Below are 21,872 nucleotides of genomic sequence, written 5' to 3' on the forward strand. Positions count from 1 at the left end.
GACTCGAAGCGGATCAGGAGCTTTTATTGAGAAATATAACTTTAAAAAACTAAAACGGTACATGTAGATGACCTGGTGGAGGCGTCAAACTACACGAAGCAGCAACATGGAAGCATTCCCTCGGAACTAAACACCAGTTTGACCTGCAGCTGTGAGCTGGGACCAGTTGAATCGGATTACTGGCATTTGTACCTTTTTAAAATACTGATAACGGCAGATGCCCATGATTAAAAACTGTCGCCGTTAATATTTTTAGAGGGAGGAGCAGATAATTGCACAAATGTTTACCTTCAATAAACTAGGACAGATCAAGTAAATACAGTATATTCCTCACTAATTCATCGTATAAATAATGGCAGTCAGATCTTTGGCCAGTGGTGATAAATCATTTCAATTAAATCTTAAAATTATATACAAGACTTATTTATTCAGAGAGGAAAAATGTATTTGATGCTCAAACTATAAAAGCTTTTGGTCTTTAATTACATATCCGTAAAACCTTTATAAGCAATAAATTAGGGCTCCAAGTCGTTAAACACAAGCAACTGCTCAATATTCACAGGTAATAAAGTCTCCGCTTCCTTCTGTGGAAAGCTTTAACTGATATTTTTAAAAAAAGGGAGCCCCAACATGCTTAACACAGAGCCCAACAATATTAGTGTCGAGAGGCCTTCGTCCCTCCGAGCTGTGGTGAGCAGAACTAAAAGGTTCGACCAGAAAAATATCAAACTTGGAGGACAAAGCGTCGTTATAACTTAGAAAAGTGCAAAAACAGGCGATGGAGGTGACCGTCAGGAGATACACACAGTTCCACCACGGCTTCAGATCAACTTCCTTCTTCCAGTTTGCTTCAACATGTGCTGCCCGAACTGAAAAGGAGGAGACAGAGGTGAGCACGACCCCCCCAGATGACCGCCAGACAAACCCAGCGAGGGGAGGTTTATCTCACCGCAGGAGTTTCTGTTTGAGGTTTCCTGTCTTGGACGGGAAGTTTGAAATCCTCCCCGTCGTCTCGCTCGCTGTCGTGACGATAGCGGTGAGCAAACTTGCGTTTCAAGGCCTCGGCGATGAGGGAGGCAGCGTCCACCGGCTCGCTGGGCTTGACTTTAATTTCACCTTCAGCAGGGTGGCTATAAAACACAGTTGAGTGAATGAGTCTGACTAATTTCCAGGTGGAGCGAGTGGAAATCTTACCTCTTGACCGACCGCAGCTTGACCTTGCTCATATCTTTTAGCACGTCCAGCATGTTTGGGATTTCTGCTGGCTTTGAATCCAAAGTTGTTTGGCGGTCACCCCGCTTCCCTTTGCGCTCTTTTATCAAGTCAATGGCAGAAAATGTCCTCTGGAGACTTGGGGGAGGTGGGAGGGGAGGGGGAGGAGGCGGGGGAGGCAGAGATTCAAATTAATGAAGGCTTTAGAACAATAAGAACTACGAACTGTCCTGCTGAGGGTGAATATTGATCAGTATGGATTATTGTTGGATTATTATTGTATGGATTATTGGAATATTGACTGTGTGAGCCCTACCTGGCTGTGTGCCCCTTTCCTGAGCCAGTACGATCTGAGCAATCTGAGCTCTCAGTTTGGCCAGTTCCGTCTCCAGCACGCTGATCTTCTGAATGGCCTCATCATTGGCCACAGAAGAAGCCTGGGGGTCCCTCGTGCCCTCGTGCAGGGTTGGTAGAGATCTCCGTCGAGGTAAAAGGTTCCGCTGAGGATGAAGTTGGCGGGATCGGAACACAAATCCCGCCTGCATCTCCGACCTGTTACAGTTAGAATCACGTTAGATACGACTCACAAAACAATGTGTATCTAGACGTTACTCCTCACAATGGTTGCGGACTGTTTTGAATTTAAATTGAATGCCACTGTCACCTGGGGTTGCCATAGTAGTCTTCATCCTCCTCTTCCTCCCTGTCTATCCAGGCAATGTCAGCCAGAGAGGCCACAAAGCCGTTCTGCCTTCTTCCACTGATGAGGATACCAGCATCCTCGCTGTATGGATAAAGCTGCCACAGAAAGAAAAGAGGAGTTTGACATTTTGATGGGAATACTCCCACACATGACATCTTACACTACTGCCTTTAGATACTACAGCAGAACTGAAGAAGGAGAAAGTCGAGAATAGTTACGCTGAAGGAGGCTTTCTGTACAAACTGACCTAAAGCAGACATGCTGCATTCCTCAGAGCGAGGCATGGAAGCTGGAAACAAAGGAGATGGATAAAAGGCAACAGGGTGGAAGAAAAGAAAAAAGTTAAGAAAATTGAGTCGTCAAATACAACATTCCACCAAACTGAAGCAGCGGGAGGTGGAATTAACTACTTTTTGTGTGCACACTCGGTGATCAGATCAGATGCCAAATCTGCTCTGCTAAAAAACACACTCACTCTGTTTATGGTTCATAGTGTAAATAGTGTCAGGAACAGGTGAGGACGTTGACCAGGGATTGTCATTTGTGTGAATAAGAAATCCTCTTGAATAACAGAGATTATCCTTAAATCCAAAAACGATATCAGGCCATTAGGTGACAAGGCTACCAAACCAAGTGGTGGCAGCTTCTCACCTGAAAATGCACCCTGGGGCAAGGTTTGAGAGGAAGGCTCGTGGCTATTCTTCTCACAATACTTCTAGAAGAGCCGTAGGGCTTGACTGCTGTAAAAGCCTAGAGAAAACCAAAGTCAAATACAACTGTGCAACTTATAAAATAAAATATATGGAAGTTCATCATTAGTTGTCACTGATTTTTACCAAGTCCATTTCGCTCTGTGCATGGTTGTTACTCATTTTTGTGGATGTAGTTAAACTGGTAGATGGACACATATCCAACCATTCTCACAGAATGATCATCTGTTAAAAAAAACACACAAGTTTGAACACAAAAGTTAAAAATAATACCTTTCTGAGGATTGCTGCACGTTTTGTGGTTGAGAGCAAACTCCAAAACAAGCATGTCTCTCTCTTTAAACAATTAAAAAGTTCTTTCCAGATTTCCCTTAAAGGGAAAAGTGCAGCTGTCACATCATCCAAAATAAAATAATTAAAGAGAAGCATATTTACAAAAATACCTATGTAGCTTGTCAATGTTTTTTACATACCTATCTAACTTAAATCAATTCAACCACGTTTTAGAAGTAAAAGTTACTCACTGCCATTGCGCTTCATAATTAACAAATGTATTAATATGAGACATGACAAGGACAGCAGTTAAAACGGGTAGTTTGTCAACTACTACGAAAAGAGTGTAATCAGAGGTCGGAATTGCTAACAGATGCTAACAACGAGACTGCGCGTACTCAAACTATCCCCTCTGTAATAACATATCAAACACACACAATCTGAGACCTCAAATGCGCAGCGTTAAAGTATCCATAAACATCAAAACAGCTGGTAGTGTTTAACTTTATGAACTTACCAAAAGTGACGGTGGCTGCTATCTTAACTTTTCCCAATTTGTCAGCCGACGGAATAAGTGAATAACATGGGAAGACTCGTGGAACACATTTTGAACCAATAATATCACGGAAGATGCGGATATAGGGTGTGACCAAGGGGCGTGGCGAGTTCTTATTCACATGATTGACAGGAAAATTCCCCAATAGAATATACCTTTAAGGAACACCCATAAGATGATTGGGTAGGTTGTTAGTCAATCAAACTGTTATCGGTCAATTACGTTCTAGCGTTCTGTGTGTGCTTGTTATACTTTCCTATATTTCCCGGTGTGACTATCCCCGGAAAAAGTGATGTGAGAATGTACAGCGGGATGCCCTGAGTATTAAAACAGCTGTACCCATTGGCGTGTCACAAAACCCAAACAGTGCACAGCGGCTAGCTTACGCAGGGAAGCGGCGTAGGCCTTCGCCTTTATCTTTCGTTCTTCTCAAAAAGACAGACTGAGAAAATCGACGTGTTTTGTTCCGTTCGCGTTTCGTGCTTTGTGTAAATGACGTCAGGCGACCCATGATTTTGCCGAAAAGTGTCCAAAAAGGTAGGGTTAAAGCCACGTTAGCTAGCCTAGCGCCGCTATCAAAACGTCTGAGCACCACAGGGCGTAATTCGAGGTGAGGTTGGGGGTCGAATAAAGTGTCTTTGACAAAATATGTATCAGGGAGCACCACAACTACATTACGACGTAGCTGTAAATCTTGGCGTTACGGGAGAAGAATTAATTGTAAAGTCCTTCAAAGCCACATTGAGCTATTTGTTTCACTATTATGTAAATACCGACACAGGGGGTTTAAATCACTATAGTAATATAGCTGGGAATTGTCAGCACGACAGTTCTGTCGAATAATTCTTAATGGTTTCTTGTGAGGTTTTTTTTTCATAACCTTGGTACGTTTTTATTTCAAGAAATATATAGGTAATAAAACACAAGTACTAACGCTTTCAAGTATAGAAATTAGTAGCTTTGCCTATCAATAACGTCATTATTATTAATATTACTATTAAGGTTTTTGGTACTTGGTAAATAGGATCCTCTGTAAATAAGTTAAATGGGTCACTCTTTTACTAAATGCACTTTAAAATCTTATTTTTCAGTCAAGTGAACGGGCTGGTTTGATGAACCTGACATCAGCACAGGAGGCACCATGAGTGCGGAGATGGACGCCTTGACTGTGGTGAACCAGCTGCGGGACCTCGCCGCAGACCCCCTGAATCGACGAGCCATAGTGGAGGACCAAGGTTGTTTGCCAGGCCTCATCCTGTTTTTAGATCACCCCAACCCGCAGGTCGTCTATTCTGCACTATTGGTAAGGAGGATCAATCAGTATGCCTGCAGGTGCCGTTGACATTTTCTTATGGTTTATTCCAGTTTTTGTTTACTCAAGAATTATCCAGCGTCTTTTTGTAAGCGTTCTAGTTAAAAATTTATATATGACAAATTTGATTCCAATCGTATTTGTAATATTTGTTTTTTTATGCGTCTTCTGTCATAGTTTATCTCCTTGATGTGTAGCATTGTCACCAGGTTTTGGGGACAATCTAAAGGCCATTTCACCCACCACTGTGTCAGAGTCGCACCCCCACGCTGACATAGGGCGGCGTTGAAAGAACCACCTCTTTGAAAACACCGCAAACTGGTGACAGCTGCTGCTTTGCAATTTAAACGCAGGGTATCGTCTTCATACCACATCATCTGTCCCTACAACTGTCTCTACTGCACCAGTTGTACTATGAGTAAAACTGAATCATCCACACGCACACCGACACGATCCAGTCCGTGAACCGGGATTCTGTTATCTTCATCCTTGTAGATTGCATTAGAACTCACTGGAAGGGCTGCACTTCTATAACGCTCCCTGACAGCAGGGGGCACTCACCTGATTAATCATTCCAGGAAGCTGCAAACAGAAGAAGTGCGTGCTCACTGGGTCACCCTACTGACATCGCTGCCACTGACAGATTGGTGTATACAGCACATGATCTGTGCCCTCACTTGTTTGCTGTCAGTTCCATGTGTTTCTTTTCCCTCCTACTGATTCATTGAAAAGAAAATCACAATGTGTTCCCAACGAGGCTGGATCATTAGAGTGTGTCTATTTTCCCTCCCAATACGTAAGTACGGGTTCTGCTTATGTGGTTGTATAATATTTTTCCCCAAATGCCAGGACTTGCTTGTATTAAATGCTGCTTTTTATCACGGACGATAAATAAATGTTTCCTGCGTCCCTGCAGGCCGTACGCTACCTGGCAGAATGTCGAGCCAACAGGGAGAAGATGAAGAGCGAGCTTGGCATGATGCTGAGTTTGCAGAACGTCATACAGAAGCAAGTCCCTGTCAACACCACACGCACGCGCGCACACACACATGCTCGCTGTGCACTGTCTTTACATAAACCTAGGATTTGCACAGGCATCATGTGCCAGTCTGCACATTTTCTTGGCAAGATGGCAGTTTGAACGAGATTAAAGATGAATTAAAGCAGCGACAACCAGTTTAATTGCTGTTTCTGGATATACTGGATTTTATTTTAATGCATCCTGCCAGCTCTCCGCACACACACACACACATACACACACCCACACACACACTCACTCACAGTGCCAACTTGCAGGTTTTAAGAGCTTTTATAAGATTGTTCATTTGCATTTGTCAGCTTTGTTTACTTTTTGCTTCTCTTGAATATTGTGCTTAATTTTGCCACAGAAGGTAGAAGGAGATGTTGATGTAACTTGTCACATTGGCTCCACTACAGGGAGGAGCTGTTGTGCCACGTGACACTTGGTCTTCCTTCAGGGTCTGTGACAGATTTGCTAAGTGACTGCGCTCTCTGCGTCATTAGCATGCTGATAGGAACAGACCTGTTTTTGTCTCCGCCTCACTTTTTGTGACAAAACTCTCACTTTAACTAGTCATTGTTGGACTCAGAAGAATCCCAGCAGAAACATTAACGGCTTCACTGCTCACAGTTCAGGGGACGTGGCTTTGAAAGAGGTTGTTTGTCGTCTGATGAAGTGGGAAAATGTAGTTAACGGGGAGACGTTTAGTTTCTCTGGGATGTGAGCGTTTATCTGGAGGAGGAGGGTTGTGTTAGACTCCTGAAGAGCACCAGTCGTGCATCTTTAAGCTGAACGGACAACAGCATGTTAGAATCGAAAGGCTGGCTGGAGATTTGCTGATATGGACGCTTGGTTACATCAACTTTTCATTGTATGAAGTAAATCCATGCTTAAATAACAATAATGAATAGCTGTGGCCTGATTGGCACATCAACCACCTCTCATCGATTAAAGTGTACGGTCTCCTGAATGAGTGTCTGTCTCTCAAACCAAAGGAACACTTCGCCCGGGGAAACCAAACTGCTGGCTTCGGAGATCTACGAGATTTTGCAGGCGGCCGGCAATGAAGAAGCTGAGAGAGCGGAAGGGGAGGCCTCCTCCTGCAAGCGTAAAGCTCATTTCTTTCTGGGCTCCAGCAACAAAAGGGCCAAAACGGTGGTGCTGCACATCGATGGACTGGATGACCCTGTAAGCGCTCCCCCCCGCCCACGTCTCGCCCTCGCCGTTCTCACACCACACCGCCTTTCATTCACGGCTCCACATTCTCATATTTGGGCATCGGGCCTGCTGCCGTCGCGATGGCGGTGTTGTCAGGATGGCTTAAAGGCGTCCGCCTGGCACAGGATGGGAGGATGGAGGGTCAGGTGGTAAATGTCAGCCATTGAACAGCAGGACGTTAAGATTGAACTTGAATGTTGCACTGCAGGAAGCTCGCAACTAGCCAGATTATATTACAGCGGACAGACGGCCTCTGGTGGGCTGGAGCGCTATCGCCGTGGAGACGCACACCGTTATGGCAGCAGGAAGCTCACACAACCCTTGTTTCTTTTATAGTTTAGAACTGATTCAGTGTTTTCATGTCTAATCTGTACATGAAACCACTAACAGTTTTTCCTTATTCTGCTTTTCGTGCCTCTCAGACTCGAAGGAGCCTCTGCGAAGAGGCGTTACTGAAGATTAGAGGAGTCATCAGCTTCACCTTCCAGATGGCTGTCAAGAGATGTGTTGTCAGGATTCGCTCTGACCTTAAAGCTGACGTAAGCCTCCGTCCCAATGCAGAAAAAAGCATTAAGTTACTGAAAACATCTTTGCCGTTGTGTGACGACATACTGCAGTTACAGTCAGAGTAGCATTTGTTTTGATTCATCCCAAAGAAAGGAAGTTCCTTTTTCACAGGTGTAAAATAACATAATTTAAAGCATACTTTCATTCAACAAAATTATATTAGAAGCTTTTTTTTATGTCTCTAAAGGCACTGGGAACAGCAATTAATTCCACCAAAGTGATGACGGCACAGCAGGTGGTGAGGACAGATGATGGACAAGAGGTAAAAGCTGTTATTTTTGTGCAGTAGCTCTTCTGATGCCTTTTTTAGTTTTTACACTGACATCTGTGGGCCACTTGTTGTTCTTCCAGGGATACAGCAAACATGTAATTATTCTTTGTGCAATGATATTTAAAGATTTTGCTCAAATAAAACAAAAAAACGTTTGAAATCCTTTAGTCTGCCTTTGTAGTCATACATCTTGTGGCCAGCAGGGGTCAGGCCAGGCTCAGACATATAAGGAGCGCGTTCGACTCTGTCACCGAACTTCGCCTTTCACTCACTCTCAAAATATTTTCTGTTGAGGAGCTATTACACTCTTTCTAAAAATATCAATGATGAATCACTGTTTTGCTTAATTTTCCCCAGCTGATGGTCCCCTTCCAGGAGGACTCAGCGGCAGTGGTGGAAGAGAACACGGACATCCCGGACTACCTGCCCGAGGAGGAGAGCCCGTCCCAGGAGCAGGACAAGGCCGTCACACGCATCGGCTCCGTCACAGAAGGCATGGGCTGGCTCAGCACCGCTGCCAACTTCCTGACACGCTCCTTTTACTGGTGACCACTTCCCGTTCCACTCATGTGCTCCCCGTACCATCCAGCTGCAGCCTTAGCATCTGTCAGCCAGTCTCGGACTAATCCTTGGCTCATGGCGCTGAACTAGCCTAGATTCACCCGTGTGCAACAAGTGCTGGACTGCCAAATGGAACCTGCAATAACTACATGTGCTTATACTAAGTAACCAACCGCGCTACTGGGCGTATGTATATGCTAGCCACAAAAGTATCACACACACGGCAGAACCGGAAGACTTTGATTCAGCTGAAACCAAATAACATTCTGGAAATGAGTTTCACTGAGCTGAAGATTTGACATGTGCACAGGTGTTTTATGGCTGGTTTTCAAACTGGGAGTCTTCGTGCGTGTGGTTTTTGGCTGCTTTCTTTCCAGCTTTGAGTTGCAGTCCACTATTTTTATCAGATCTCGTTCACATTTTAATTTTTTTTTTGATTTTTAGGTCCCCTCCTCTCACTTTTGTTAGCATACATCTCTTTTTGTGCCAAGATAGTCTGATGATCGTGTGATTGTGTGTGCCTCCATTTAGGTTTCTAGGGTTCATATTCTCAATTAGGAATATTTAAGATCAGCGTCACGTTACGTTTCAGCTTCCAGGACAGTTCTTATATTTACTCTTAGCAACACTAGCGTGCGATTTATCCGCTAGCTAACCAGTATTTACCTGTTGTTTTCTGCTTAATCATTTGAGAAATGTTACAAAAACTCACTGCTTTTGGTTTTTTCCCCACAAACAAGGACACATCTAGGTGCAGAAAAAAATCAAACCTGAGTTTTTACACAGCGGTGGTGAGTTTACTGACAGCTATTTGTGGTATTTGCACAGATTTCAGGCTACCTCTGCTCTCTCTCATCTGCATTAATCCTTGGTTTTAGTGGAAACCTGCACAGGCATGATAAAATACATTTGTTTCCATTCTGGGTGATCTCATTTCTGACCCCCCCCCCCCCCCCCCCCATCCCCCCTTTCTTTTACAGTTAGCGCAGCCAGCAGTGTCCTTAAATCAGGCATCTCGGTACACGTTTGGTTACACACGGTCCCGGGATCGTGGACTGAGGTCATGGTTCCGTGTATGAACATTTTGTAATTGGTGCCTGACCTCAAATCCTGAATCCTACATGTGAAGGAGTTTTTATTCTTTTTCTTCTTATATCGATTAGCGTTTTTTAGGTCATGATTTCAGACTTTCATCTCTGCGTTGCTGCACCCCCCCTCTGTCCCCATTGCTCACCAGGTTTCACCATTATCTCCTCTGACTTGAGTGTCATTAGGTGTTATTACGTACAGTGCTGACCAAGGCGCTTGTATTTTTCCGATGGTGCAGAAACGTCATGGTTGGTTGAGGTCAATCAAGGAAGGGCACAAAATGACCTGGATAATTCCCAGCAGAGGGAAGCAATCATTTGTTGAGGTTTTTTTTATTTAAACTTGGGAATCCTAACAAATGGAGAGACTGTTCTTTGATCATCATTTGTCTTTTTTTTACAGAACGAATAGCTTAAATTACAACTTGTTTTATTTAATAATTCATTTCTCAGCTTGTTCTCCTTTGTCAGAACTGTCCGTATGTTGATAAAAGTGTACATTACCCATGACGCATCCGTACTCACAGACTTCCAGCTGTAATATAATGTAATGCATCTTAAACCTGTAGATTACCATTTACTGTCAATGTAAATGATGGTTTAAGAAAAACAAATGTCTGGGCCTTTTTTCCCCCCCTCCAAGCTCAACACTCTGTTGATGAATCCATTATGATGTTCTTGACCTCATCGTCTCGCCACGACTGCAGACCTCCTCTGTGTCAAATCACATTGCTCCAGCGTCCTGATGGCAGAGGGAAATCCAGTTCTTTACTGGTGAATAGCCAGGGAGCCTCAGGGCGAATTCAGAGGCCCACCCACCACCTCTGCCTGCCTGGGAGCTGGTGAGCAGGCAGAAACAGCAGCCAGCCCCAGCTGGAGGCCCCGGAGCCACAGATGATGTCGGAGGAAACGCTGCGACTCGAGCGCGTTGATGACGCCAGTTTCTGAATCTTTACATTCAGATGATGGCAGATATATCCTCTCTTCATTTTAGGAGCGCTTTAGAATTTCAAATGTTACAGATTTGTCTTGTAAAGTTTGTACGTTGCGGATAAACTGCTAATCTAAATACAATTAAGCTCCAGAAATAGACCAAATACGCTGAGGATTGCAACACAAATGGCCACAGAGCTCAGACTTTCACAGATCACCACTAGAGAGAGACAGCAAGCCAGCGAGGGGAACCTGTGCTGGTCCAGAGTGTGATCTGAAAGCCTGATGATCACACTTGTTTGTAATGAGATGACCTTAGAGTGCCTAAATGCCACCCAGAGACCTGCTGAATCTACACTTCCATCTGGTCAGCCTGAGCCCAAACGGTCATTATCATTAATTTTACTTGCTCGGGACTCTTGATATCTGGTGTTCTGATGCAGCCATAAGGTTCCTCACACACGGTACCACACACACCTTTCTGTGCACAACAAAAATTTTGAGGGGCGATATCATCCATTCTAGAAATAAACAAAACACAACCCCCGATCCTGCATGCTCCTCTTTCTCCACTATCAGCCCTGCAGCATGTGTGTATGTGTGTGTGTATAAATAGGAGCACCGGTGTGTATGTGCATAGAGTGTGTGTATGTGAAGAGGGGGGGGGTAGACACTGGCCCTTGCGTCTCACGGGCTCTTCAGGAATTTTATTAGAGGTCCAGCACCCAGTCAATGGGATCAGCCGTAAATTCTGCTCCAAGTGCGACAGGAAATGATCTGACTCCGGCAATTTATGTCAAATAAGTTCCGAGGATGTGCGAGCGCGGTGATCAGCGACACCGGGAGGGGGGGGGCGCGATAACTCTTTACCGGGCGGGGGCGGCGTCCAGCGAGGATTTAATTGAGCCATTCTTCTTTATCTGGAGCAAAGCGCTTCCGCCGCGTTGTTGTGTAACGACACGTAATGTCTCTTTATACTGGGGTCAACACCAGGATGAGGGAAGGTCACGGACTTCGTGTCTGAGCGTCCAATTTGCTCCCACTCCAGAGAGAAGTGGGCAAAGACACGCAGCACGCGGCGGAGTATCACGTGGTTGTCGCGTGTGGAGTTAAAAAAAAATTATTTTGCCAACTTTATTGGCAGCAAGTCATACAAGCGCACGCCTGCTGTTTGTCGGGTTCAATCCTTTTTTGTTATTTGGTCAAACATCAATAAAATATTATCCTAGGAATATAGTTATTATAATAATAGTTATTTTGATAGTACGTGATTGGCATGAGTCTAAAAAAAATGCATTTATTTCCTTAAACAGGAAGCTGAGGGAGGTGAGACAGGAAGTATGTCAGCCATACCTGTGAGCTGAGATGATTGAGTCAAAAATCACAGCCAGCCGAGGATGTTTTGAAAGATTGCTGGGAGCACGAGAGCACCATTGTAACTAGCTTGGGCTGGACTGGGAATGTGGTAGCACAACAGATGCGCTTGGATCAACCCAGTTTAGTCCCTGTGTCAAATATTCCTCCCTGCCTCTTTGCAACGGCTGCAGGACACTTCGAAATTATAATAATAAAAAGCAACAAGAAGGAGCTGGGGCAGTAGCCCTAACAAAACCGGGAGAAACTCAAATATGATAGTTTTTACAGATGGAATAAAAAGCAGAAAGAGAAGATGCACAGATCATTCATTGGTATAATGATAATGGCAATGCAGTGGATAAAGGAGCACGGCATAGATAAAGCAGTGATTGTATCAGATAGCTGGGCTGCCCTCACAACCACACGAACAATGAAATCTTGCAAGCAAGAAATGATCTTTGAGGTATATAAAGCAATATATTAAATGCAGAAAAGGGGGCTCCTAAATTCGGCTCAGTAGGTGGCGGTAATGCCCCCTGAAATGGGTAGCAAACCGCCATAAAACAGGAGAAGAAGAGGAAGAATTAGGTCAAGTTAGGAGAAAGTGCATGAAATAAGTTTTTATGGATCTTTGTGCTTGCTATATGTGCATCTTCTACTGTTGGAGATAGAGGTGGACACCTTCCAGTCCAAAACAACCCTAACCCTAACCCTAACCCTAACCCGAACCCTAACCCTAACCCTAAGTCTACCATTCTTTCAGTGCCTTAACAATGTTGTGCAGACACATGGTTTTGACTCAGAAATTGAGAAAATACTGAAGTATTAGTCACATGAATCTGGTGGATTTGTGCTTCAGTGGATCTCTTGTTCTGGCTTTTGATTTATTTAACTATTAAATACCGAAATTAGAAGAAAGAAGTTGAGGCTACATTCGCCAGAGGTCAAAATTCTAGTAAGGTAAAAAAAAACAATTTCCTCCTAATTATGCTGGATCTGTGAAGTTGGCAGTATGGTAATTGTCAAATGTCGGTGATGAGCATCTGTCCTCTGTCTTCACGCTGAAACCCTCTTCAGATGATTTGCTTTATTGTGATATCCGTGATGTCCCAGGTTGTGTGAGGCCATCCCTCTGCTCTGTAAGCTCCTCCCTCCTGCGACAGCTTGCGTCAGGGGGGGGCCTAATGAGATGCATGCACACACGGGCAGCTCATAATTGTGGCCATAGCTCATTATTGTCCTCTGGATGATTTGGATCCGCTAAGAGGGCGGCGGTGGCTGTGGCGAGGGTGGGGGGCCGTGTGTGTGTGTGTCGGGGGGGGGGTTCTCATCCTCTGACACTGCTACGTCCAACAACCACTCCAGGCGCTGATTGGTGGAATGAAATATTGCTGGTGAAAATTAAAAGGTCCGGGTGTCAAAATAATTCATGATATGCATATCTTTCCAATCTTGATGAAACAGCTGATATCTGGATCACAGGGATGATAAAAGCGATCTGGCTGCAGTTAAACTCTTTCACTTGGGGGGGGGGGCATCTTCTGTAGGTGTCAAAAGCTTTCAGGGTCAAGAGACAACAAGTGTGTGCGTGCGCGGGCGTGCGCGCGTCGACCTCCGCCGCCGTTCAGACCTGCGATTTGAATATCTCTGTAATTGTCCCAAAACGGCTCATCAGTGGATCTGCCTGCCGCCATTAGGGTCCAACAATATGGTGTGACATTCAAATTCCCCTCAATGACAGGTTATTAGGAGCCCCGAGCAACCTGTACATAATTAAACACCGTAACGTTGACCTGTAATATAAAGTGATAGCTCAGTCATATAGTGGGTAGAAAGGAGAACTGGAGGACTTTGGTACAGGTAATGAAGTGAATAAAAAGAGGAGACGGCTGTCAAAGTGGAATTGGGATCAAACTCAGCTCAGAGTGGAAAAACAGCAGCTGCAACAGGTAGCGGCGCACCCCGGCATTCCGTTTTTGTCTTCACTGTTACCGAATATGCAAATTCTCTGTGACTGGTTTAATCAACCTGACATTATTATTATTTTTCAAAAAAGAAACTTTCACTTGTGCCTCTGAAAGCCTTTAACTCAACTCAGAAGCCGGCGCCGGTTGTCTAGAACAAGTGGATGTTGGCGATGAGCAATGGGCCCATCTGCTGCGGCCTCTCCTCCAACTGGTGTGTGATTATGATGTCCTGTCCCGTGAATATATTCTTTAATACACCTGAATCCGCCTGAACTGGAACATAAATCGTCCTTTTCTGTGTTTAACAGACTCCTGATGGGTGTAAAATGATTGTTCCCATCTTCACACGAGTCTTAACTGCGGGCCAGGGGCCTGTGTAATGGTGGGTTTGTAGCAGCGTTTCTGAACAGAAGGTCTCCCTTCCTCCACCGCTCTCCCTCTCGCTCCCTTCTATCTCTCTGCCCTTCCCTCCTTCCCCTCCCTTTCATAACGGTGGCAGATGGCTGCAGATGAATCCCTCATAATCGTGTCAGGACGGCTCCTCCGATCCCAATTCATCTCTTTAAACACATTTCATCAGACGGAGAATTACACAAAGATAAAGGCGGCCGGCGGACAACAAAAGCACACAAAGATTGTCCTTGCAAACAAGTGTTCTTCTCGGCGAGCACCTCTTCATCATCTGTGCTCCAGTTATTGCTCCTCGCCCCTGTGCAATCAACTCCAGGCCATTTCTTCCCCCCTCAGCCTCTCGCTCTTCCAGTCTTTATTTATGTTTCCCCCGATTGTTAATTGTCTCCCTCCCCAGCTACTGTCTGCCCTTATTAAGCATAAATCTTTCTAACAAGCTCGGCTCTCCTCAGCAGAGAGACAGGTGTGTGGAGTTCTCCGCTCTCCTCATCCACTCCAGGTTTTCCGATGGCTGCTCCCCTTCAAAGATGGAATAATTTGCTCTAAAGTGAATTGTGCCCGTTCCATTTTTTGGTCTCTCCCCTCCCACTGTGACACCCCTCCCTCCCCCCCTTCCCGTTAATTGTGGATCAGGTGAAGTTTGTCTCACCTCATTTCAGGGCCATGCTCTGCTAGGGCCATTCTCCCCACTCAAAGGCCACATCATTTCACAGCCTCCTACTTCTCATTAATCCCTCCTGAGTGGCTGCTCTCTGAGTTCCAGATCACAGATTTGTTTTGCTCTTGTTTTCTGACTCACTGCCCTTCCTGCCCAATCCACGACCCCCCCTCTGCATAGATGTTAACCCCTTCAGCGAGACCCCCACCCCCCCACCCCCCGCAGGGGTCCTAAATTGTTGACTTTAATTTTCCTGTAAATTTGTTTATATTTAATCTGCCTTTTTGCTGCCACATTTACAAAAACCCGCGTACGGCGTTTGATAATGATCAGTCCTGTGATCAGGATCAAATTTAAGAGGCAAATTCACCAAAGATGTGTGCACGTCAACATGCAGGTGTCAAACTTCTTTCTGTCGATTAATGAATAATGCACGAGATAAAGCTGATTATCTCTCATTAACATGAAATAACACTTTGCTAATTTATGGAAAACTCCTAATTACTTGCCTTATTTGCCACGGCTGTATTAAATATTCATAAATATGTGATTATTTCTTTGATTCCACTGTCATTCAGTCTAATCTATTATTTTCGCTCAACAATAGAGCCACCAGACAAAGAGAACAACAAACATTATCGTATTCAGTAGCACAATTTACTTCAAACCCTTTTAATTTCAGTACCAGTCTTACATTATGCTAATTTAGCATCTTTGTGGCTTTTGATGATTATAAAATGTTTATCTAGGACCTTTCTTCGGGTATTCAGGAGGAAACGTTATATGTACATCAACATGGGCACATATTAGACTGGATGTCTGCAAATATAAATTTGGGCTGAGAGAGTAATAGGATTGATTTAAAAGAGCAGGAAAAACTGCATAAAAATGTCTCTGCGTGGCTCCAGCTTCATCTCTTTGCAAGTCAATCATAAATGCATTTGTTCATTTTCCATCCAGAACTAATCATTTCATTTTCTGTTCCGCAGCCTTGAAGTCGTCTTTCTTTCCAGTTCATTTTCATTTGTTTTCCCCGAGTTAAGGAAGAAAAAAAAACACCGAGAGAGACAGAGAGAAAGTCTCTGAATATCTCTTTGTGTCTTTATAGCAGCAAACAGTTGTCGGTTGAAAATCTCCGCCAAGTTCTTGGGATTCAGGACTCTGCTTCCTCCCATCTGGGGCGGCTTGATGAGGTCTCGTGCTGTCGCCGCGTCTGTTGTCAAGGCTGCGCACAACCTCATATTTATGACTTTGTTATATCAGAATTAATTACAGATATTTCCTCCCAAAATGAGTGACGCTGACGAAAACGCTAAGCGGAAGCAATTTAGCTCTATTTGTGGATTAATTTGGGCCCACCTGTGATGCTTGGTGTGCTAAGTAGGTACATCAGTTTTAATTACAGACCTCCGCCGAGTGGGTTTAGTTAAATTACAGTATTAATTATCACATTTACCAAATATCGGAGTGACAAACGCTTGAGGAGATGCGCTTCCCTCAAACCTCCCGTCTCTCTAGACAATGCCGGGCTTTGTGTCCTTCAAGCAACCTTCACACAGGTGCACGTGATGGAAGGGGAAGCATCTCAATCCATCAAATTCCGCCCATCTCCCAAAATCCTGAGCTTTAATTTCATGGTTTTTTTTTTTTTTGAAAAAAGAAATTTTACGCTGCATGCTTTGATTCAAGTAAGCGCCATCGTTCTACACACGATTGTCCCCAATTGAAGAAAACACGGCGACAAAAATCAAAGTAATCATTGCTGTTTATAGAGGGAAAATAAGGGGCTCCGGCTCACATCATTACCCTTTTCTCTTTGTCTGCGGCGCTAATCTCTCCGAGGATAATACGATTCATGCTCGGCTGCTCCTTCGCTTGTCTGGATCTGAGAGTGAAAAGGGCCACCTTTGACCCTCAGGATCATTTCAAATCCGAGGCATATTGAAACATCAGCAATCAGCTCAAAACATCAATCTCCTGCCTTTTTGTATGAAAAACAGAGAAGCACGAATAGACAATAACCACTGATGCTTCTGAAACCAGAAGGCATCTAGACTACGAAGGCACAGAAACCTAAATCTGGCCTCCCAGGATCTCCATCGTCCTCCAGTAGTGTTGTTAGCTAGTTAGCAGAGGAGGGAGCAACACTAAAGCAGCTTTAGTCGCAAAAACGGGGCAGTAAGCTCAGCCAGAAAAATAGATTAAATAAAATCAAGATGGAGTTAATGTGACCACTTCACCTATTAAACAAGGGAGGCTAAAGAATTTCCCATTTTGGAGTGGCCATTGTGGTTGCATCTTCATGCTAACACTCCATCTATTCATCCTCCTTAACTACCTAGCTTATATAGCTTATCACTTGGTCAACAAAACCCCACAGCTTTAATAAAATGCATATTTCCAGATCTTCACAAGGAAGAAGAACACAAGTGTCAGGTGCAAAGCCAGAGCTGAACAGTGTCCAGGACTGCAACTGTGGAGAGAAGGACCTCATTTAGCCTTTGGCTGATGTCCTCTTTCACCGAAGTACTGCATTAATCATAATCACACAACACCATTAGGCTGTGTCATTCTATTAAAGAAATCACATTATCCTACATTTCATTAATTAAAATCAAACTCAGTCTGTCCAGTCTGAGGAGCACCTCTGAGAAGAGCTGTGTCAGTGGGCGAGGAGGCGGAGGATGATGGGGGGGTGGAGGGACGGAGCAGCATGTTCATACCTCCGCTCGGGGAAATCAAGGAAACAGATTTGTGTGTATTGGAGTTCTTTGGGCATTTCCAGGAATAACTTTTCAATCAGAATAAAAGAGGCTGTAAATAAAGTTTTGCTTGCTTCCAGCACATTTGCTGAGCAGGACTTAATATTCAAGCGATTCAGCCAAACCGATGCCGCGGCCCTGTCAGGAAGATTTCATCAGTCTCCTTTGAATCCGAAATCCCAAAGTGTGAATTTCCCTGTTTTTATGATCTTCATGGAATGTCTGCAACCCTCTATCGGCATTGCGTGGTTTTTTTTTGTAATCTGAGCAATCAATTCTCTTCTCAAATCTATTTCTGTATTTCTTCAGGACCCGTTCCACATCCTTCCCCCCTCCCTCCATCTGGCCGTCTCTCCCTCGCTCCTCTCCTGGTCTGATTAGCATGTGTAGTGTACGTCCCGTCACGCTGTAGTGTTGACCTGTGCTGTCATCTCCCTGATTACCTCCCTGATTCCCTTTCCTTGTCTGGTAATGTGCAATCAATCATAATCAATTAGCCAAAATGTTGAATCATTAAAACCATTATCATTAATTAAAATAATTATCACTTTCTGCCAATGCTTCATTACCAGTGTTGTCTAACGTGGCTGCTGCACAACGTGGTCTTGTCTTTCTGCTTTCTCAGAAGTTCCTTTTCGTGATGATGATGATGATGTGTGCAAACAAGTGCTGATTACTGGTGATGACAACGTTTGTTGATATTCACATCGGGGGGAAAGACGGCAGAATTCGGAACTTTCTCCAGAGAAATCAGAAGCGAGCTGCGATACGCGTACGGACGGTAAACTCTTCTACATTTCAGACCAGTGCAGCTCTGTGCTTTAACAGGCCGAGCAGAGAGGAGACCTTAATGATGTGTAAACATCCAAGGAAAAGGGGGAGCGCTTGTCTGGAGAAGCCCCGAGGGGGGAGAGAGGAAAGCTCCAGACGAGCAGCTCGCTTTGTCCTGCAGGCTGCCTCAGCAGGAGCCCTGAATTCAGACCTTTGTCGGTCCGCCTCTCTTCTGCTCACCTGTTGAGACCTGGAATAGACCTGTCACTCCCCCCCAACCCCCCCCACTACACTTGCTCATGTTGAAAATTTCCTTGAAAATGGCCCGTGGAGGCCTCTTCGCTACCCTCCCCTCACGCTGCAGCGGAAAGCAGGGGTCTCGCTGAGGTCACGCCACCTGAGGGAAATGTGAGTCCGAAGCAAATGGGCCTGAACATTGCACAGTATCCCCAGTCTGAGCTCCATTAAGCCGGCCGCTTCTCACTCTTGGATGGATGTCCATGATTAGGTGGAGCACAAAGGGTCATCCACTGGGTTCCCTGTGCTCTGTGTCCTCCTCATATGGTGTTTTACCTCCTTTGGATCCACCAAACAAATAAAACCGGACCAAAGATGCACAGATTCTAAACAAACACCACTCTGAGTGCCTTCGGCGCCACCGTCTGGCACAGAGAGGAGTCCTGCGGGGAGAAACCACAGAAAACAGGCTGCAGGACAGGAGGGGTCTCAGACCATGTGGCACCCACAAGAGGAACCCCCACCTCCTCCTTCAGTGGAGCTCATCAACGCCACCTGACTGGATTATTCGCAAATGGGCTTCAGGAATTGATATAAGTGCGTCCCATTAAGGCTCCTGATCTGTGACAGGAAGCAAATATTCCTGCATGGCCAAAACGGATTAGGAAGTAGCCCCCACCACAACACATCTACGCATTATATCTAAGCTCGCGGCGCTTCGTGTGAAGATTTCAGAGGGTCCGAAACCAAACCCAACAAAAGTCTTCCTCCTCTTCTTCCTGACGAAGGCCCCTTTTTTCGGCATGAGAGTGAAAGAGACGGGCTGGTCCGCCTGTCACGCCATAAAGGATGCAGTCAGAGAGAGCAGACATGATTTCATGGCTAATGATTCCCGCGCTAATATCGGTGTGGGCTGCAGAGGGGATAACCAAGTTGAGCTGTCTTAGCTCAAATGATTCAATTAGGCCAGCTGTCCCTATTTGTCATGGCTCAACTGGCTTCTAGATTACCTTTCCAGAGTGTGCACGTGTCTCCGCGCTGAACTTACCAGCTCAACAGTTTCTTAAAAAAAAAGAAAAAGAAAACCCAGAGGGGTAAAAGGAATTGGTGGAAGAAAATAAGGGGCAGCAGAGGGGAAAAATGAAACAAAGAATGCAGCAATAACCACATTATCCACTTAAACGCTGAGGCCAATTACAGAGATAAATGTGACTGTTTTGTTGCAGAGATGCTTTTCATGGAAATGTGGAGTGAAGGTCAAGAGGAGCACGGCAGGAAGATGAACATCCCGTAAAAGCTTAAATCCTGAAGCCCTAAAATGGGAGAGAACAGGTCTGCCGCCTCACCTTCCCCTCTGCAGGCACGCGATTAAGCGCGGTAAGTATTAAATTCAAACAAACGTCGGAGTCATTAGCGTTGATTGAGTTGATGACTTCAAGGGCGACGTCTTCCCCCCTCTCGCTATAAGATATTAAACATAAAATGTGCATCAACTAACCTCATCAGATCCAATTAACACAATTGTCAGTTTTAGGTCGGGGTGGCTCGGCTCGCTAAAACACCCCGTTTATTAGTGCTAATTCTGTTAGCATCATCGCTGCTGCTGTTTATCCGAAACGAGGCCGTAAAAGAAAAGAACAAACGCATCTTTAAGCCCGATTAGATGCGTCTTGTCGTGATCCAGAAAGGTTTTGTGGGTTGTGCGCTCAGTGTTTATGCAACCGTGAAAACACAAATAATGTTTTTCACTTCCTCGGCATCCTCGTGGGAGAGAATTCTGCACTCTGACAGCATAATAGACGTCCTTCCACTGGGCTGACAGCGATGCGAGACAAGATAATGAAAATAGTCAGAAATTCTTCAAATTTGGATCGAGAGATTGAAATCCCCAGAGTTTTGACCAATAATCCCTGCAGAGTAAAATATGTGCACGCAGCCGTGCATTCGAGGGCGGCTGCAGACCTGCGTTTGTTAGTTCACTCATTTTATCAGCTAAAGCGAGCTGATCGGAGTACAGCGCGGGCGCTGGCGTCCCCCTCCCGAGCTGTCAGATATCTGACTGGGATCAGCCTTATTACAGTGATTGAGAGAGAAAAAAAAAAAAGGCATCGGAAGAGACTTGAAAGGCCACATTGGTGCAAACCAAGTTTGCACATTTGTCTTCATTAAAGCGATTCTGCTCCGTTTTGTCAGTTTTGCTACCAAATGGTTGCACAGCGGAGGGATAAAAGCAGGGGAAATCAGCAGAGGTCACAGAACTGATACAGTAAAGAGGAGCGCTTTGTGTTGCAGGGGCTCTTGTTAACCCGAGAGGACCCTCGGGTGCTGGTGTCTTTGTCCTTTTAGTAGCGTAATGGTAGTGACATCCTGCCTGATTGCTGACTGGGGTCCTCCAGAGATCAATCGTCCAAATTTCCTCTGAAGATGCAAACTTTGAGTCAAAAATGTCCATTTTTCAATGTTTTTTTTTTTGAAGATGAATCTAGCATATGCTGTCATAATTCTGCTTTTACCATTCTGGAATAAATTGCCTAACACCCAGACTCCGAGGGCCCGGCCATGCAGGATGTCATTACTGCCTTATCTTTAGAGATTGAGCGAGGTGTCGATGGCACTTCTGCTGCATGCAGGCAGCAGCTGAGCTGTGAGATGTCCTGGCACACGACGTGCGTTTCATGGCCAGAGCTCGGTAGCCAAACACCCAGAATCTTTACATTTTAATTACAGGAATGTTCGGTGGTGAAGGAGTCAACATATCCTGCCTCAAATAGGATTTTTGCCTGACCAGAAGATGCGATTTTAATTAGATTCTTGAAACAGCTTTTTAGTGCACAGTCTTTAAAACAATATAGGGATGAATGCTTCTCATTAATATCATCATTATTAATTACACTTAAAAGCCAAATAATCTTGACTGTATCAGAATGGGCGAAAAAAGGCCAAATGTCTTAATCGAGAGCCGAAAGCTCAGAAATTCATATTCTGAATCATCACTGCATAAATTCTGACTATGGCTTTTTTATTGTCCATTTTTGTGTGAAGTGAGACATCAGTGGTATGCAGAAAGAGGTCAGGAAAAACTATACAAATCTTGAGGGAAAAAAACCAAAAAAAAAAAACCAACAACCTTAAATTTGGTTTTGCAGGCACCATTTTTTAAAATCCAAGGAGGAAAAACCTGCTATTTCCACAAGCTAATACTAGCTGATGGCCATTTTAACAGCATGATTTGAAGTAACCTGTCTAATGACACGGCATTATTATTATTATTATTACACAAAAAGG

At 44.6% G+C, this 21,872-nt stretch overlaps 2 protein-coding genes across 3 annotated transcripts; one reads left to right on the top strand and one right to left on the bottom strand.

Moving 5' to 3' along the window:
- Positions 1-8: 8 nt before the first annotated feature.
- Positions 9-3,520, bottom strand: mtfr1 (mitochondrial fission regulator 1). The gene is made up of 8 exons (XM_029842564.1): positions 3,416-3,520; positions 2,752-2,850; positions 2,567-2,665; positions 1,877-2,010; positions 1,496-1,764; positions 1,195-1,396; positions 950-1,130; positions 9-869 (listed from the first exon to the last, which is right to left on the bottom strand). Exons 2-8 carry the CDS (start codon positions 2,821-2,823, stop codon positions 822-824), a joined length of 1,005 nt encoding a protein of 334 aa, XP_029698424.1. The 5' UTR covers positions 2,824-2,850; positions 3,416-3,520; the 3' UTR covers positions 9-821.
- Positions 3,521-3,782: 262 nt separating this feature from the next.
- Positions 3,783-10,102, top strand: armc1 (armadillo repeat containing 1). Of its 2 annotated transcripts, none has more exons than XM_011607896.2 (7): positions 3,783-4,064; positions 4,546-4,757; positions 5,683-5,774; positions 6,783-6,975; positions 7,428-7,544; positions 7,760-7,834; positions 8,201-10,102. In XM_011607896.2, exons 2-7 carry the CDS (start codon positions 4,596-4,598, stop codon positions 8,390-8,392), a joined length of 831 nt encoding a protein of 276 aa, XP_011606198.1. In that variant the 5' UTR covers positions 3,783-4,064; positions 4,546-4,595; the 3' UTR covers positions 8,393-10,102. The 2 variants fall into 2 exon arrangements, with proteins under 2 accessions (XP_011606198.1, XP_003967986.1); XM_003967937.3 differs by having other exon boundaries at positions 3,783-3,991.
- The last annotated feature ends 11,770 nt before the right edge of the window (positions 10,103-21,872 follow it).

This window comes from Takifugu rubripes, chromosome 10, assembly GCF_901000725.2.
Source record: "Takifugu rubripes chromosome 10, fTakRub1.2, whole genome shotgun sequence".
Taxonomy (NCBI): domain Eukaryota; kingdom Metazoa; phylum Chordata; class Actinopteri; order Tetraodontiformes; family Tetraodontidae; genus Takifugu; species Takifugu rubripes.